This window comes from Caretta caretta, chromosome 10, assembly GCF_965140235.1.
Source record: "Caretta caretta isolate rCarCar2 chromosome 10, rCarCar1.hap1, whole genome shotgun sequence".
NCBI classification, from domain to species: Eukaryota; Metazoa; Chordata; order Testudines; family Cheloniidae; genus Caretta; species Caretta caretta.
The window spans coordinates 13,699,654-13,719,451 of record NC_134215.1 but is presented as its reverse complement, the minus strand read 5'-3'; the positions used below and the strand labels follow the sequence as shown (position 1 = coordinate 13,719,451).

Below are 19,798 nucleotides of genomic sequence, written 5' to 3'. Positions count from 1 at the left end.
ACACATGTCAAGAAAATTTTTTCATGCATGCAGTCATTACTGAGTGAGCGGAAAGGCCTATAAGCCAATTGCTGAAGTATTTAAAAAACAGCTGGAATCATAAAAAGAGGAAGGGCCAGGATATGATGAATGGTCTTTGTGTTTTCAAAATAATCCTCAAGTTATGTTTATTCTCTTTTACAGTGTGTGAAAGCAGCAGAGTTGATTGGAACATTTGTTAACCCTAAGGTATCTCTGAAGTTACTGGTGTCGGCCCTTGAAAAAACACCTATGCCTTCTTATCTCATGATTCTAGCTGCAGTGATACGAGGTTGCCCAAGACAAGTCTTAAAGCCTCATTTGTCTTATCTTGCCAACACACTCTCACAACCTGAGATCTGTCAGCGATCTGAAGAGGTAAGGATAAATGGAAAATCCAAAACAGCCCAGGACTTAGACCACTGGTTCTCAGACTTTAAGTCTTTGCATACCACATCTAAAAGCCAAAAGTGATTGGCAAACCACTTTTTTGTTGTTTTTAACTGTAGTTTATAACGGATTCTTGTTCTCATACTATACTTCAAATCCATCTGCATGCCACCTGATTGTGGCCCACATACTGTAATTTGCGAACCACTGAGTTAGACTGTACCTTACTTTAATATAACTTTTTTTTTCAATCCGCAAAATTGCTTGTAAAATTTTCTAAAGTAACAAGTCCCCTTCTCGTACCATGGAAATACTGACCAAAATAATAGCAGTTCTGTTTAAATTATTGTGCACACAAGTTTTTCATTTGTGATTGTCTGTTTGCACACAATCTTGCATATGTTCAGTTCAAACTACACTGGGTTATATAGGTCTTAGTTAATATTGTTATAAGATACTGTTTTTTCCCTGCCATCAAAACTTCAAGTTATCTACATTAGGCTAACTTTCTGCTTTTAAACCTATGAACGTCATTCCCATGTATTGCAATGTTAGTCAATTGGATTAATCCAAAGGCACCATTTGGCCCTTGTTTTGATAAGTTCATCGTGTATAGAATCCAAACAAATGAATTTACTTTGTCCCTTCCCAGCTCTGCAGTCCAGCTAAATAAAAATGATTGATACAAAGCGTTTTCTTGGCAATAGTGATTGGCATGTTATATTTCACAAAGAGAAGTGCTTCCTTTTAATGCTAGCTTTTTGGATATTAATATTTGATTTTTAAAAGGCAATGATCCAGTATGTTTAAATGTGCATTTAGAAACACACTTTGCAAAAAGCTTTAGCATTTAAGCTTCTTACATTTGGGTTCCTTCATCCTAAAAATGCAGGATGAAGACACTTCCATCATGATAAAATTGCTCTTAAGCACACACATAACTAACGTGCAGTAGATGGATTTCATGGGACGTGAGCCTGAAGGCGGTTCTTACTATACTGTTTTGAAGTGCCCGTATTCTTTGTGAGCCATATAGTGAGAGTGATGTTTACAATTAATTAGCATTAAGGCATTGCATGTATTTTTTTTTTCCCTTTGGTGTACTTCCTCACCTGTTACATTTTCTTTGCCTGTGTTAATTATTCGGCATGTAACTGTTCAGCTGAAAGGATCCTTAGATCTCAGTATCTTGACCCTTTCAGATTGGTGTATGAAAGGTTCTTTCTCCAATATGGAGTGGGCTCTCTAGTGTAACAGTTGAAATTCAGGAGTTCTTCACCCCTTTCTTCTATTTCCGGATCTGCAGCATGTTCTGTTACTGGTATACAAGAAATATCCATACAGTCTACCAAGCCTTCTCCTTAATTAAGATTCTAGCTTTCTTTCCAGGAGGAGTTTGAAATGTTAAGCCTCTGCCCTTAGAATGACTAGCAGGGGATCTTCAGGGATATGCAGTTGGCCAATACCCTGTCTCCAGAAGATTCTTTGTACCCCTTGTCAGATTTATAATTCCTTTTAAAAAGATTATTCTAGTGTTACAGGATCTGTTTAATTCTCCCTTTGAGACAATGTAGTTCTTTCCTCTTTAAGTCCTTGTTTTAATGGCATGTGTTTGAGTGATTCTTAGAATGCTCAGAATTGGCCTCAATCACACTGAAACACGCTATTCTTAGGGATCTACTCCACTGGAAGCACCACCACCTCTGGGTGTTCAAACAATGAGTCCACAGGACAGATCTGCAAAAGTGCCATGTGATCTTCTAGAAATTAACTCTATTCGACAATATAGAGAGTAGACAGATCTAACTTTTCTATTTGAGAAATAATTCTTTATCAGAGTGAGAGAATGATATATAAATGACATCAGATAAATACCATTTATAGGTAAGAGTATTCTCAAGTTTTATTTATTTTCTTTTTGGAAGTGGAGCTAACCAGTCGTATGACAGTGGTCTCTTTTACTGTTATAGTACAGCAAATCATGGAACCTCTGCCAACTGTGGTCTGCTATGCTTTGTTACAGAAGACTTGCAAACTGACAAGAATTTTGAGTGAAATTCTGGCCCCATTGAAGTCAATGGCAAAACACCCATTGACTTCAGTGGGGCCAGGATTTCATGCATTATGTTGCAGTAATTAGGTGGGAGACAGACCTTCAGGTTTCCTTGTTTCTGCATAGTGATGTTGCAATACACTACTTGGTATGTTCAGAAATTTGGACGTTTGAGATCGGCACAGCAGAAGCATTAGAAGTTAAAGAGTTCCATTTCAGGATAAGGTGAAAAAATTCCTAGGAACCCCAAAATTCTTTAATGTATTTATCCAGCATATTGCAATCGTGTGGCTGGCAGGATGGTTATTAATTTTTCTTAACGGGACAAGGTAATCACTTCCACAAGCAAAAAACCTGGGAAGAGTGTATTAATTTGTTGCTCAACAAAAAATGCCCCATAGGTTATTATAAAACTGAGTGAATTATAGAGTCTATGTTTGGAACAATAAATAGGCATCCAGTTCAGCAGGATATGTACAATTTATCTTATTACTGTCATCGACTAATACCTGACTTTTAAAGAGGATTGTGTCAGTTTTACTGGCCTGTGAAAGAAAGGGTGTCTAACGTTGTCTAAAAAAACTCACACATTTCATGCTTTTTGTTTGTAGATCTTTTACATGGAACAATTGCTTTGTTGCATACAAGCGATAACTGAAGTGTGCCAAGAAGACTGCAAAGAAACTAGCCTGCAGCTGATGAAAGTTTTGGTGACAATAATGGCAATACCACGCGCCGAACATCTTAAGGAAAAGGTGACACTAACTGTGAATGGGTGTTTTAAATGTTTAAAATCCTGATTTTTGTTTTGTTTTGTTTGTTTTTACTGTTGGTAAGACGATTTGTCTAAATATAATGTAAGTAACCGCTATAAATCTCCCTGCTCTTAGGCTTCAAGCCTTGCTAGCGCTTAACTCAGAGTCGAGCAGTAAAGATTAAAGAGTTCAGAAGATTCAGTCATTATGTGGCCCCAGGGGCGCATGTAGAATGCTGTAAACTCTGTCTGTCTGCTCATTCTCTTCCCAAGAAGTTCCTTTGGTTTTAGTTTTGAGTAAAGACCCTTATTGAAACACCTAGAGCCAGATCCTCGACTGACATAAATCATTATAGCTCAATTAAAAATGTGATTTATACCAGCCGAGGATCTGAACCGTAGGACAGTAGTTTTTATTTATTTATTTTTGTAGTTCTTTCAAGTACAGCATATTCTGTCTGTTGTTGCAAGAGTGAGAGGTTGGCATGGACTAATTATCTAAGCATAGGAGTGAAAACATGGAATTCCTTAGTTCTTAATTGCAGCTCTGATTTAGGACTTTGGTCTTGAGCAAGTCCTTAAACTTTTCTGCCCCTAGCTATCTCCACAGGGCTGTTGCTAAGGTTGGCTAATGTTTGGAAAGCATTCTGAGGATTTAAGAGAGCTGTATGAGAGAGTATTATTGTTAGTCACCAGTCCAGACACTGAAATTTCCCGCTTTAATATATCAAGCGGTTCTAAGGTGTTCTGTAACCCTGTTATTTCCTGATTCTTTTACCAGAAGCTCCTCATGACTGCTGTGCTCTTCTAGAGGTTTTTTGTTTTGTTTTTTTTCTTTTTAAAAAAACCCAAATTATCATCATCATCATAAGTAATACACTGTAATCATATAGTGCCTTTCATCCCAGGATCTCAAATTGCTTATCAAACATTCCATTAAAGTCTTATAACACCCTTGTGAGGTAGCCAAATCCTATTTTATTACAAGACAGGTAGGTATTATAACCACTTTACATAACACTTTTAAAGAGGGGAATTCTTATCATCAGAAGATGTATTACTGACTATGAATATTTTATAAGATTGAACAAGTTTTTATTTTAGACATCCTATAAGTTAAGCATCCACAGGTTAGACTCTTCACCCAGTTCACTCTTCCTATTAGAAATTAATCTAACTTTCTCTTTTAAAGATAGCAATGAAAATCCCTCAGAATTTTCTTGTTTCGTCTAAGTCCTTCGCAAAGATGTAAACCCTCCAGGAACAAATTCTCCCCATTGCACCTCTGTTCCCAAAAAGCCAACATTTCTCAATTTTATGCCTTAACTGGTGGGTCCATGAGGCCTGGAGACTAATGTTCAGAAATCTGTTTTACTATAGTGCGTAGCTAAAGAAGATTAGAACAGCTTGATTCGGCCACTATTTTTCCACCAGGCTAGAAAGAAATTCAAACTGTCTAACCATATTCTCCTTGCAGTATTGTTTTTGCCTCAAACAAAGCTCTCCATATATGCACAAGTGGCCAGGAAAGCATTATGATTGCATCCCGGAAGGGGAAGAGAACTAAATAAGGGAAGTTTGGGCTGTACCATTTGATTATGATGGCCTTTTGCTTTCATATCCTTCCACAAGACTTTAACTGCAAAATCTCCAAAGTTGCCTGTAGAGTACCATGAACTAGTCAAGACAGGCCTTGCATGAGCTGCTTTTTATTTTGCTGCATCAAGGACTCTGTTGTGGTGAGATGAACAGGAATCTTTCCTTTTAAAAGGTGTTCTCCTGAATAAAACAAACTGTCTTAAAGAAACTACAGAACCAAACCTTTAAATTTGGGAGAAGGGGTTCATCTGAAGGAAAAAGGTAATTCCTAAAAAGGATCTCAGATCCAAGATTGTTAGTCTTCTAGACTAGATATTGATGAAAAAAAGCAAAGAAGGTTTGCAGAGAGTCATCCTGGTGAAGGCTGAAAGCAGGCCACCCCCAAGTGTGGTCTAAGGCAAACAATCGTGTGACATTAGGGGGACCCTGCTTAACGATACATTCCTTTGAGACTGGACCCAAGTTCTTTTCTGGCCACAGAAGAACAGTCAAACTACTAGCCCACAAAATGAGTTTCAAAATGGATTTTTTTTCTGTGCTTTGCCAAACATCAAGGCTTTTACAGTAGTTGACCTATTCACCTCTCATAAGAAAGCTTAAGAGGTGTTGTAGTCATTCTCTAACATCAAGGACAACATCTAGAGAAGCTGTGAAAATAAGTCGACCTTTTTTCTAACCATTATCTCATCTCCTTCATTCTCTTCGCACTCTTCAAATCCTCCCCCCACCCCAAAGTTAAATGCCAAATAAATCAACAGCCATCCTTACTCACTATAACTCCTTGGTGGCCTATCCAAGTCTGTTTTTTCAGACCTGCTCCTATTTGATGGCTGTTCTACTTCCTCTTGTATTGCTTCCAGGCATTATAATCCAAAAACCTGTGTTTTAACAGTATTTATGGCTCTGTCACCAACAGGCTCTCTCCAAAGAGGCATACCCTTTGAAAATTAATCTGAAAGGAAGAAATGAAACAAAGCTTACACAAGTATTAAAACAAGGTGCAAGAGATTCTTTCAAACTCAAAGTCAAATTACACAAGGAACTAATCTGGGATACATTTTTATAAACTTTATTGTGAATGCGTGAGTCCCCAAACAAAAATATCGTTATTTTACGCATCTCTGCGGTTTTTGGCTACAGAATGGTCAATAGTGTTGACATGCCCACTTTCCAAACTTTGCAAATCCTAGAAGTCCTAGAAGTAAAGCAGTTTCATGGTTCTCGCATAAGACAAAGGAAATCCCCTAAAATTATTAAAGGCTTTGGATATTCTTGTATTTACAGTGGTGTTTTTTTTTCCAGTTGACATTACTTTGGATTAAATTCTTTGTTCTCTTTAGCATTTTTTTCAGCAAGACAGATAATCTGGCAATTAGTTTGGGTAGTTCCAATATTTCAGGTTTGTCACAAAGACAAATATAACCTGATTTTTTCAGTTATTGAGGACCTAACTCCCAACTTCAAAATGGGCTGCAGCTTTCAGTATCTCTCAATATCAGCCTCATAATGCTTAAGGCTATGTCAAGAATGTATTCAACTGTGGTTTGTATATCTTGAGATTCCTCCTTTCCTCATTATTACTCTGTGTCCCATAAAGAAAAGGAGTACTTGTGGCACCTTAGAGACTAACCAATTTATTTGAGCATGAGCTTTCGTGAGCTACAGCAGTGAGCTGTAGCTCACGAAAGCTCATGCTCAAATAAATTGGTTAGTCTCTAAGGTGCCACAAGTACTCCTTTTCTTTTTGCGAATACAGACTAACACGGCTGTTCCTCTGAAATCTGTGTCCCATAAATTCTACCTTGAATGATCTAAGAATTTCAATATATTTCTTGTGTGTTTTTTCCAAAACCTCCACAAAGTACAATAAAATGCTTTTTTTACATAGTGCATTTCATGCTTTGTGCCCTAGGCTGCTATACAATCCATATAAACAACTCCAAAAAGCAAAATGCCCTACTGAAATAGTTTTTGTCCATAGAAGACAAATGCCTTCCAGCTAGCTTAAAAATAGAAATGTGTTGCTCTGAGAAGAGTTCCTTATTCAGGATCAAAAGATCTTGTGAATATACCTGAACCATCTGAACCTTTGAATTACTAAACCTCCAAGCTATTGTTTAAGGAGGTTGCAGAGATACACTGGTAGGGCATCAATGATTATCTTGTGTACTTCTAATTGTAAGAGAATAGTGCACTCTTCATACTTACTGGATTTTTAGCTCATCTGCTGATCAGTTAGCAATGGCACCAATTTCTTTGCGGGAGGCAGTGAAGCCTAGTGCATAGAGCATTGGCCTGTGACTCAGAGATCTGGATTCTGTGCCCAGCTCTGCCACTGGCCTACTGAGTGACCTCAGGCAAGCCACGTCACCATGCTGTGCCTCAGTTTCCCCATCTGTAAAATGGGGATAAAGATACTGACCTCCTTTTGTAAAGTGCTTTAAGATCTACCAATGAAAAGCACTATATAAGAGCTAGATTTTACATTAATTACCTGTCCTATAGAAAATGAAGACAGGCCATCAACTAAGCACCATGAAAATGGGGTAAGACCACCTACTAAGTACTGTGCTTAGTTGGTGGCCCTCCATTTTCTAGGTGGCTGGAACTCATTTCAGCCATCAGATAGCAGCTCTGTTAGATCAGTTCTGAACTTGTCCAGATTTGAACTGGTGATATAGTAGTTTAAAGGCTTTTTATTCCTTTACCACTCTTGTGAGCCATCTTGTCCTTCCATCAGGTCTGTTTTGATTGTTGGTATGAGGATAATTCAGCATTTGTACTTACAGGTAGGTCTATGTCACAGTAATGTAAGTTCATCTCTTTGACTAGAAAGGCTGTGTGAGTTTGAGGACCACTGCAGTGCTGGCTAATGCAGGATGGGTCATGTTAGATATTAAAATATTTATAGAAATTAAAAGTAACCCTTGCCAATTTTCTTAAGAGACTCAGTCAAATGTATTACAAGGTTGTGAAACTAATGCTGGACATCTGCCTATCTGTGGATTTAATGTGTACCCTCCTATGTTACTAGCACAAATGGAAAGTTTGAACAGTTTATTGTAAACCACCTCTGAACAATGCTTCTATTGTATCCTTGATTGGAATTACATCATTTTGTACTTTCTTCCTTTTTCCATGAAAAAAAAAAGTTGTGGTGGTTTATATACGGAATGATAGACAATGGTTTTGAACTCAAATACACAGCTCAGTCTTGTGGAATGGTCTGATTTATTTACAGGTCAACAAAAATACTTTGAAACACAAATATTGAGTAATTTTGACTAGAATGCAAAGATCCTACAGAAAGCAGCAATCTTTTGTCTTGGGTGCAGGCAAAGTCACTTAAAGTATAATCTTTGTACTTAGCAAATCCTGCCTTTTCTAAAATCTTTTCACATCTGACGCTTCCTAATGACTTGTCAGGCCAGCGATCTATCTTCAAAATTCTAAAGGGCCCAGACACCAGAACAGTTGAGTACAGTTTAAAAATAGCAAAACAAATGCATATAATTTTAGTTACAGTTAACTGTTTAAGGCTAAATTATGTCACCTGTATTCACATTGAATTCAGTCTTATACCATAAGTAGTCCTATTGGAGTCAGTGGGGCTCCTTGTGGAATTAAAGTACTGCTCAGTGTGGGGATATCACAATCAGGCCCTTAGGGCATGATCCAAAGCTTACTGAAATCAGTGAGAGTGTATCCATTGACTTCAGTGGGCTTTGGATCACACCTTTAGTGGACATGTACTTTTGATAGGAGATTTAAGAAGCTATAAAAGCAAACAATTTTATGCATGAATACACCTGTTATTACTATGAAAATCCTTATGCTTTCTTGCATAACACATAACTGTAGCTTGCATGTTCATCTGGTATTTCTTTATTTACGTGTTTCACTTTTTCCTCACTGAATTAATGGAATTGGTAATATGTAAAAAGGAAGGTTGATGTCAACACTGTCACCAAACAGGCAGGAGCTAGGAATGCTGCAAAGTCAGCATGCTCAGCGTCTGCGAAGATGGAGCACATAGTATTTTATTTTTCTAAAAAAAAACATTTTGGCTGATCCAAGAAGTAGTAGTGATAGGCTTTGGAGGCAACCACATCCAGCTATTCTTGCTGGAGAAAGGTCACCTCCTATATAAGTGTTTTAAGCATTATTGAGTTGGGGAGGAAACCACTACTTATCTACATGGAAAAGTAACTGTTTTACAATTTTGATTGGCTTTGAGGTCCTTTTATGTGACACTGAGTTTCATCAGTTTTGATGCTGCATTGCAGTGTTCTGTGTGATGTCATAGTGAAGCAAAAACAATTTTTCCATTTTAAAATTGAAGTTAACAGGTATAATACTGTGATAAATTATGTTTAGATATTGACCATGACTTCCCTACTAAGAAACGGTGAGGGTTTTTTGTCTCTTGAATTTTCTTATTTTATTTAAAAACTAAAAATAACTGATACTTACAGACATGCCTATGCTGTTCTCTGAATTCTTGGTGGTGATGACATTATGGTCAGCTTCATCAAAAATTTCCAAAAATGTTTGGGGTTTTTTTTTAACCAACATTTTGGTTAAATTCACCTATTTTTGGTTTTTGTTTATTTTTAAACAGGTAGAGGAGTCAATGTGTTCATTAGCTCAGGTGCAGCATTTGAGTGGTTTTCTTGATCTGTATAAACAACATATAGATCAGCTTATGGAGTGGGTATCTGTATCGCATGATCGTTGGAACTGCTATTCTCCAGAATTATTACAGTTAGATGTCATTGCCACTCATTCAGGTATGACTCATTAAGCAAGGTAATGGGGATCTTAGACATTTCTTGTGTTCTACAACAGTCTCCATGCCTTTCGAACATGCTGTATTTTATAAGTTTAACATTCAGAAACTTCACAGGTTCATGATGCAAGAAAAGATATGAAGTTTTGTGGTATTTAAGGAGCATTTCAGAATGTATGGACTGCCTGGAGAATAATAAAAATATTCATTTAACACCTGAATTTTTAGTGTAATGAAACACCTTGTGTACTTATTTTAAACTGTATGTTGTATGTTTATGCCCCTGTCCAGCAGAGCATGCGAGCATGTGCTTTATTTTAAGCATGTGAGTAACTCCTTTGAAGTCAGTGAGACTACCCATATGCATGAAGTTAAACACATGCCTTTGTCTTTGCAGGATTGGGCCTTAAAAATCTGATATTCTAGAAGTAATTTTTCTTGTTAACACAAGTAACTAGTTACCTGAATGCAGCCATAAAATACTGTCTTTCGCAAGAATTTACCTAAAAAATTCTTATTTTGGATCATTGCTATTGAAACTTGTATAAATAAGCTCACTTAGGCACTTTGTAAAAGGGAATCTCGGTATTCTAATTGTATAAAAAATAAAATATAACCAGTTCCTTGCTCTAGCTGCTGTTCAGATGCATAACCAATTAGCCTATCTCAACTGAAATTGCTTGAAAAGACAGGAATGGTGGACATTCCTCAATAGAAGAAGAATTACTTAGTGACATTCTCTTTCCCCTTCTTACAATGCCATCTTTAAATATGTCATAAGGCCTTTTGTATCACCATTCCTCCTTGTCTTGCATCTACGATTTTTCTAGTCTCCTTCTGCTGGAACAGGTACCCCAACACAGTTCCCCCTATTGTATCTAGTAAAATCCTCTATGGCCTTTCAGGGACAAGTAGCTTCTCACCATTCTAACTGTTAAGACTTCCAGTGATAAATTACTCAATCTCCCTTCATCTCCAGATTGCCTCAAGAAGCCCACCTGAGGCACCTCTCTTGCTTTGTACAGAGACCAGCCTCACCCTTAGGACTTGTCTACAAATGGAGTTATTCCATAATAGCTTTTGCATTTTGAATTCACATCTACCTTAATCCTAGTTAACTTTAAAATGTAGACTAGTCCTTAGAGAAGAACAACAACTGTCCAATACAAATATCGAGAGGCCAACAGTCCTTCTCCTCCTTTTCTTGATTTATGGAATTTCTAGACATTTGTCTGTTTTGCTTAATGAAAAATCATAAAATGTCTGGGCAAATATTTTGGCTTTCACCCATAATGGAGATATGCTCTTTTCTGTGTTTTCTGTCTTGTCTAAAACAGCAGCTCCTAGTACTATTCCCATTTTCTTTTCATTCCCACACACAATGTTGCATTGAATCAATTTAGTGAGGTTTACTCCTTTCCAATTCCTCCCCACCTTTTTTTTTTTTTAATTTGCAGGAATTGGAATTTCTGTTGAAATAAGTGGTGTAGATTATTTTGTTCTCCATCTATTTAACTTGCTATTATCAAAACATGATTTAATGGCATTGTTTTAACAATACCTCAGGTCTAGCATAAAGCAATGCATCTGAATAATTGTTACAAAAATAAAATCTTACTTATGGCATGGAAATTTACCAAGATGTATTTTATGCCCTATGTTTAAGTCTAGACATCTGAGATTATTATTTGCTCCAAGTTGGAGACAACACACTTCCAGATACAGTGTTGAACTTCTTTTGGAATCTGAATACTTTTAATCAGGCAGTTTTTCATGTGACAGAATATTGTTGCTTCTATTGGATACTTCTTCCCCATTCTTCAATGCCAAAGTGTAGTAAAGTTCTCAGCTAACCTCCTCACAATAGTCATTGGAAGCTTTTCCTTGCTCCAAACAATACAAAAATAAGGCTGCTAGTGAACCATCATGTTTCTTTGCTTTTTTTTTTTTTTCTTCTTCTCCAGAGCAGAGTAGAGCAGTGGTTCTCAAAGCCAGTCTGCCACTTGTTCAGGGAAAGCCCCTGGCAGGCCAGACTGGTTTGTTTACCTACCGTGTCCGCAGGTTTGGCCGATCGCCGCTCCCAGTGGCCGCAGTTCGCCGCTTCAGGCCAATAGGGGCTGTGGGAAGGGCGGCCAACACGTCCCTTGGGCCATGCCGCTTCCCGCAGCCCCCATTGGCCTGGAGTGGCGAACCGCAGCCACTGGGAGCCGCGATCAGCCAAACCTGCAGACGCGGCAGGTAAACAAACCAGTCTGGCCGGGCCTGTAAATAGTCTGAATCAAATACAGATTGAAACCTACTGGAAGTTTACAACCAGGTCAGTAGTGGCTGGGTCACACTTGCTGCTTAAAACCCTCCCAGCAGTTGACCTCTTTCTTACAAATAAATCAGGATAGTTAACAGGCTCCAGCTGCTTCCTGGCTTTGCAGTTTTAACCCTTGTCATTCCAATGGGGAGTGGAAGGGCTTTCTAACATAGCCACTCTTCTGACCCACTCAGGACTCTGACAGGTGATACGTTGTGTCATAATTATTTTGCAAGGACTGATGCAGTACACAAAGTAAAATGTTAATTTAACACCAGAGACCCCCTATTAAATGGGTGCATCAAGTCTGTTCCAATGTTGGACTCTTGGCCCATCAAGCCCTTTTGGCCACACAGGAACAGATCAAATGGCAAACTATTGCTACAGCCAACTGTTCACCCAAGTGTTGAAGAAGAAAGGAAGTAGTTTACCTTACAGATTGGATTTATATGCTAAATATTTAAATGTAAGATTAAAATATTTAGTACAATTCAATCAAGATTTAAATATTTATTTTCTAGGTCCTATAATAGGTGAAGCCCTTCAAGATTTCATTCTCATCCTTAAGACATGTCTTCAGCCAACCAAAGACCCACCAATGCGCTTAAAGCTTTTCACTATTTTATCACAGTTGCTCCAGAAAGCAAATGAGACCATCAACTCTCAGGGGTAGGTACAGCTCTGATTTCACACGTACCACCTGAACAGTACAATATTGTTCAAAAATCAAGTTCATGGTAGTTATTTAACCCCTGTGGCTGTGTCTGCATTAGCGTTTGGGGGGGAAGTCTCACTATGTACTACAGGTCTCAGACATTTTTACTGTTATATTATCTAATTCTGCTCAGGAGAGTTTGGCATGACACAGTAGTAAAGAAGTTTGGGCTCTGTCCACAGTAGCTCTCCCACCTTCGCTATCACGATAGAGCTGCACTGGTGGTTGGGCAATGGTGGAGGGTTTGGTTTAGTTGTTTGTTTTTAAAAACAAAAACAAAAAACTACTGTAGAAAGGCTGTGTAGCAGTGAGAGCTGAGATGAGAATTTTAGGAATGAAACAGTGTCTTTCTGGCTAGCTGTTACAAGCAAGGACTGAAGATTTATTTATCAATGGAAAATTTAACAGTTAAAAAAACAGAAAAATATGTCCTCCACTTTATTAAAAAAAGCTACGTTCTAACATGGTGTTTAGAAATGCATTGAACTTCATACTCAGTAAGGACTTATGACTGCTTTTAATGACTAATGTTGAAGGTATCCTGTTGCTTAACTTTTTCTTTACTGTTTTCACCATTAAAGCATTACGAATATGTTACAGGCCTACATCCTCTGGAATCTACTAATAAATGGTGAATCCTGTTGTTTACAGGTATTCCCAGGTCCCATTGTAGGATCAGGGCCTGTGTGGTTAAGCCGGTGTTTGATAATACTATCCTTTTTTGAACTGAAAGGTTTTAAGCCACGTTTCTACACATCTCTGCCTACATTGTATATCCAGACCACTCTGGGGCCTGAACGGCAACACTTATTCATATGAATAATCCTACTGAAGTCTGTGACTACTTATGTGAATAAGGACTTCTCCCATGAGTGATTACAGGATCAGGCCCAAGGTTTGTAAGTCTTCTTCCACTAAAAATAAGAGAGGTCGGAAGCAATTTGGGAAGCATTTGCATTGATCTGAGATTTAACCATTTGCTGTAAGCTGATGCACTATATCCCTGACCTGTAATTTAGAATGCAAGGTCCTTCGGGCCAGTACCATATCTTCCATTTGTTTTATACTGCCCTTAGCCCTCTCATGGTGCTTAATAAGTAACTGTTAAAGTATTTGTTCGACTTAACTCTGAATGCCCAGCACCCCATGTGAAGGGGAACACTCACTGCCAATTCCACCTCCTGGTTGGGCGGGGGTTTGTTTCTTTCCAGGAGTTCCCCTTTCTCACCACTGCTCTATCCTACAGAGGTCTGTCTTCGGTGACTTAACCCTCCGGCCAGGTCATGTCTGCAAGTCCAGCTCTTTCAGGGTGTAAAGAAAAAGTCCAATAACGAGGAGGTCTTCAGGATCAACTGGGAGGTTCAGAGCTTCCCTCTTTGGTTGGGGCCTTGTGATCCAGACCCTTGTATCTTCAGGGTCTTCCATCAATTTGGTTCCCTGCCAAAGGTTAGGCTTTAATAGTTGAGCTTCTTTAGGTGTTGGTAGGGGAGCCTGGGCCCCATCTCCACCAGCTCCAATCCAGGGCAGGTTGGCAGCTAAACACTGCACCTTGGGGTGCTATGCAGCTGCCTCCCTGCATCACTTCCTGCCAGAGAGTCTTTTGCCTGGTGGGAAGTCCCTTTCCTGGGGTTGCCTGTTTCACCTAACCCCACCAATTCCCTCGGACCCTCAGATTCTTGGGTCTCTGAGATCAGGGTATCCTCTCAAGTGAGTGAGTGCCCCACTCCTTTATGACTTCCCTAAAATATCTCCAGTCTCTTTCAGATTACTGGATATGCCAGGTTAGATGCTAGTGCTACAAAGAGGTTTCCCCACCGATACTGCACATCTGTAATGGTCGTACATCTCTGTGCACACACTGGAGGAAGACCGCTTCTCCTGGGATACCCTGACTGTCCATCAGCTGTTCTTTAACCAATGTCTGGCTGCATCCTGACTTACCTGGCCCTGACACTTCCACCCCATTAATTTGTACAGGGACTACCGTTTTTAGCAGGGCCTCGTTTTTTGCCCTGTTTTCAGCTGTCCAGACTTGCCCATAGTCACGCTCTCTGTAAAGGGGCAGTCACATCAGAGGTGACCCTATTTCCCACAGGCAGAAGTGTTTCCTAAAGTGGAGGTCATAGCCTGTTCATCACTCAGGGTATGTCTGCCCCTGCCCCCGGAATTCCTTCTCTGTAGGTCCGAATATTCTCTGGGTTTCTGTTCCAGTTTGGACCCGGGATCAGCAGCCTTGCTGTGACCTTGGGCCATTGGTAACATTCAGTCAGAGGCGTAGTTCCAATTAGACCAGCCTCCTTGCCTGGCACATGCTTCAGAGCTCTCTGGACCCAGTATAACTACCACCTGGCATCTTGGAAGGGGGTCTGTCTGCAGCCATGTAATTGTCCATGAAGCTTAGGGACTCGGCCAGTGTCTCAGGCTGATGACATACCACTAAGTCTCTTCCCCCCTGCTGGGATGATCTGGATAAACTGCTCTACTGCAACTTTCTCAGCCACCTGCACCCCAGTTCTCGTCTTAGGTTGGAGGTAGTACCAACAGTGTTTCTTGAGTTTCTGGCCCACCACCTCAGGTGAATACCGTGGAAATTACAATGATATTTTTCTGCCCTCTCATATGAAAATGACTCATATTTTGTTAAAATTGATTTGGGTATAGCATATTAATATTGTTTTATAAAATGTAAATTCAATTTAATAGTTAATTGAATTTGCTAATTACAGTTGTGGAATAGAAAACGGAGAAAAGGGATAAATCTAGAAGAAAGTATTAAAATAAGTGACATCTAAAGAAAATGAGGGTAGAGTATAACTATGTGCGTATGTAAAGTGGAAGTAATGATTCTTTACTCTGTAATAGCGCTTTGAGATCTACTGATGGTAACTGGTATGTATTATTATTACGGACATAGAATCATGTTAGTTGTTTTATAAACAAGTGAAGACAAATTCACAAATTAGTGAATACTATCAACAAAGAGGACAAAATCTCATTGTATTGAAATAGCTCGGATTTAGAAGTTGGCCTGTACCGATGTGATTATGAGATTTCATCATTGTATACAGTACATTCTTATTGTTATACATAGAGTAATGAAAATGCATAAATATATAGTATCATTGTAGAAGTATCCAGAGAGATTCCAATGTTTGAACTACTGCCTCATCCTAGAAAATGGTGTTTACTTTCTTTTAGTCATATAATAGCATTCATTATGTGAAAGTAATTTGCTTTCTTCTTCTTACACATTTTAATTGTTCAGATTGGCAAGTTCCAATTTACCTTAATAGCAGCTTTTGTGTGGCCATCTCATTTGGTGTAAAAGTCTTACAGTATTAGCCCTGATTTGCTTCGCTAATACCAAATACAAGGCATTTTTGAAGAAATTATTTTTCAGAGATAGCCTGCCATTATAGTAAGTAGGAAAGGCTGTTGGAAATACCTGTATGTTTTGATAGATTTTCTTTAACTGTTTAAAGAAGGCCTTACCAAAAACACTAAAGTAGCTAAGGGTCATTTAGCACACACCACCTTAGAGCTAAAAGGAAATTTGAAGTAATAATGGTTCACACTCAGGGCTTTCCTAGTAACCTATTGTGTAGAAAAAGACCGTTATCTTTTGAAAAAAACTTTTTAAATGCATTAAAATGTGTTAATTGTTGAAACTGTAAATCAAAGGTTTTTGTCAGATATTAATTTGATTTTAAAAGAGGTTATGTTTCTCATTTATTGCTGATTCCTAAGTGCCACCTGCTGGGCAAGAAGCAGAAATGAGAACATAATCTTGCCTGTCTCCAATTCTGACTGCTATTATAAACTGAAACAGTTTAAAACAAACAAACAAACAAACAAAAAAAAACAGGTGTGTGGATTTTATCATATAGAAGATATAGATTTCCAATTTGTGTGTACAGAGAACTAGAGAATCAATGTACTAGAGAATTAATGCCTGGCATGCTAGCCAATCAGATGATTTAAATCATCTCTCTATATTCTAGTCAGATTATACCTACCTGATAAGGCCCTTCCTATCCATCTTGTAAGGACTGGCAGTAATAGTTACATTCCTACAACAAAAAGTCACTAGCAGTCCCTGTTGGACTGATACATGGCCACTAAGGAAATCTGTCACTTTTTTTTAATGTTTGGGGTTAGTGTTTGTCACTGACATCTGCACACTGTGTACTTCCAATCCATGCCATATCTTTATAGGAGCCACTTACTTCACCCTGAAGCCAAAGGGACTTTTGGGGAGGTCAGCAGCAGCTCTTCTTTGTGTGTGTGTGGGAAGGAAGGCTGGTGTCCAAAGTATCCACTTTTTATACTCAGTTTAAAATGAGGATTGTTTTAGCTGGAATTAGATGGGTAATCGGGTATAGTTGTTTAGATTTACAACAGCTTTGGGTATTTTAAGAGCTTATTCAACGGAGGAGAAGGAGGAAGAAATAGTTAATTCTTGTTCATATCAAAGGTATCACTGATTTACATATGATTTCATTCATTTGTACAATGAAATGGGTGCACTGCACCCAGGTGGCACCCAATACACACAATCATGGTGGACATCCCCAAATTCCAAAAAAAAAAACCTTGCATTGATGCTGGTACCACCAGAAAATACTACAAAGCTCTTATCCTAGGGAGAGTGGCTTCTGAGCGAAGGAAAAGCTGAATTATTCCAATGTGGATTTGGTGTAATATCAGTAATACGGGTCTCATCAATAGCAAATACACTTCTCACTGTATATAACATTGTTCACTGGACTATCTCAAAGGGCTGCACAAACTTTAATGAACCTTCACAGCACTTGTGTGAGTTGGGCTTGTATTATCTCCACAGTCGGTAAATTCAGACACAGAGAAAGTAAACAGCTTACCAAGATTAACACACAAGTCATTAGCAGTGTCTGAAATGGAAAAATGTCCAGACTCCTCTTTCCCTGAATATGTTAGTGTTTTGTTTGAAGTCCAGATATTCATCCAAAAAAAGATAAGCAATTAAATTATATTAATATATATAATAATCATATTGGATATATATGTTTAATTTTTTTATGCTATGTTCTTCCTGTTCTCTCTCTCTCTCATTCCAATACTGAAAACTCTCCATTTCAGCCTTTGAATCTCTTCACCACTTTCTTATAAACCTTTATTTGCTTTTTTTTTTGGCTTTAGGCAGTTTCTTAGCTACTTTGAGATCGTGATAAGAGAGATATTGGCTCCTAATCTGCAATGGCATGCTGGAAGAACAGCAGCTGCCATCCGCACTACAGCTGTATCGTGCCTTTGGGCTCTTATTTACAGTGAAATGCTTTCACCAAAAGAGGTAAACTCCTCTTTCCCCAACAAATGTACTTTAAAACCTAGGCAGGAAAACACAAGGCACACGTAGTAAACACAAACTTACCCTTTACAAAATTAATTCTTTAAAAAATGTAATGTTTTAAGATGTTTGCAATATTGTTGTAGCCATGTTGGTCCCAGGATGTGACTGAGAGGTAATATGGATGGATGAGGTAATATCTTTTATTGGACCAACTTCTGTTGGTAGAAAGGCAAGCTTTTGAGCTTGACAGAGCTCTTCCTCAATTCAGGGGAAGGTAACCAGAGTGTCACAGCTAAATATAAAGGGGACAGATTGGTAAATATAAGGGGTACACATTCATTGTAAGAGACCACTTAATTTTAAGTGGGCTGTTAATACCTCTACAGACTTAGGGCAAAGGAAGGTAGTAGGCAGTAGGGTATTTTACAAATTGTTGTATTGAGCCATAAAACCAGTGTCTCTGTTAAGTCCATGATTTTTAGTGTCCAGCAGAGTTATGAATTTAACGTTCCTAGGCTCGTCTTTTGACAGTGGTGTGCAGGTTTTCTTTGAGGACGAGGACTGAGAGGTCAAATATGGAGTGATCACTTCGTGAAAAGTAAAAAGAACAGGAGTACTTGTGGCACTTTAGAGACTAACAAATTTATTAGAGCATAAGCTTTCATAGGCTACAGTCCACTTCATTGGATGCATAGAATGGAACATATAGTAAGATATACATACAGATAAGTTGGAAGTTACCATGCAAACTGTGAGAGGCTAATTAGCAGTTTGCATGGTGTCAAGGTTCCTCCCCCACTCTGAACTCTAGGGTACAGATGTGGGGACCTGCATTAAAAACCTCCTAAGCTTATCTTTACCAGCTTAGGTCAAAACTTCCCCAAGGTACAAAATATTACACCCGTTATCCTTGGACTGGCCGCTACCACCACCAAACTAATACTGGTTACTGGGGAAGAGCTGTTTGGACGCGTCTTTCCCCCCAAAATACTTCCCAAAACCTTGCACCCCACTTCCTGGACAAGGTTTGGTAAAAAGCCTCACCAATTTGCCTAGGTGACTACAGACCCAGACCCTTGGATCTTAAGAACAATGAACAATCCTCCCAACACTTGCACCCCCCCTTTCCTGGGAAATGTTGGATAAAAAAGCCTCACCAATTTGCATAGGTGACCACAGACCCAAACCCTTGGATCTGAGAACAATGAAAAAGCATTCAGTTTTTTACAAGAAGACTTTTAATAAAAAATAGAAGTAAACAGAAATAAAGAAATCCCCCCTGTAAAATCAGGATGGTAGATATCTTACAGGGTAATTAGATTCAAAAACATAGAGAACCCCTCTAGGCAAAACCTTAAGTTACAAAAAAGATACACAGACAGAAATAGTTATTCTATTCAGCACAATTCTTTTCTCAGCCATTTAAAGAAATCATAATCTAACACATACCTAGCTAGATTACTTACTAAAAGTTCTAAGACTCCATTCCTGTTCTGTCCCTGGCAAGAACAGCATACCGACAGACACAGACCCTTTGTTTCTCTCCCTCCTCCCAGCTTTTGAAAGTATCTTGTCTCCTCATTGGTCATTTTGGTCAGGTGCCAGCGAGGTTACCTTTAGCTTCTTAACCCTTTACAGGTGAGAGGAGCTTTCCCCTGGCCAGGAGGGATTTCAAAGGGGTTTACCCTTCCCTTTATATTTATGACACATGGTAACTTCCAACTTATCTAGGGGTGTGTGTGTGTGTGTATATATATACATACACATATACAATCTTACTATATGTTCCATTCTATGCATCCAATGAAGTGGGCTATAGCCCATGAAAGCTTATGCTCTAATAAAT

The 19,798-nt window shown here is 38.7% G+C and overlaps 1 protein-coding gene across 1 annotated transcript in view; it reads left to right on the top strand.

Moving 5' to 3' along the window:
- DNAAF5 (dynein axonemal assembly factor 5) overlaps nucleotides 1-19,798 on the top strand; it is a 42,883-nt gene that overhangs the window by 14,841 nt on the left and 8,244 nt on the right. Inside the window, exons 6-10 of the mRNA XM_048866957.2 lie at nucleotides 184-396; nucleotides 3,073-3,216; nucleotides 9,436-9,604; nucleotides 12,430-12,577; nucleotides 17,802-17,952. Coding sequence (XP_048722914.2) covers nucleotides 184-396; nucleotides 3,073-3,216; nucleotides 9,436-9,604; nucleotides 12,430-12,577; nucleotides 17,802-17,952 — 825 coding nt within the window. The remainder of the gene's footprint in view (nucleotides 1-183; nucleotides 397-3,072; nucleotides 3,217-9,435; nucleotides 9,605-12,429; nucleotides 12,578-17,801; nucleotides 17,953-19,798) is intronic.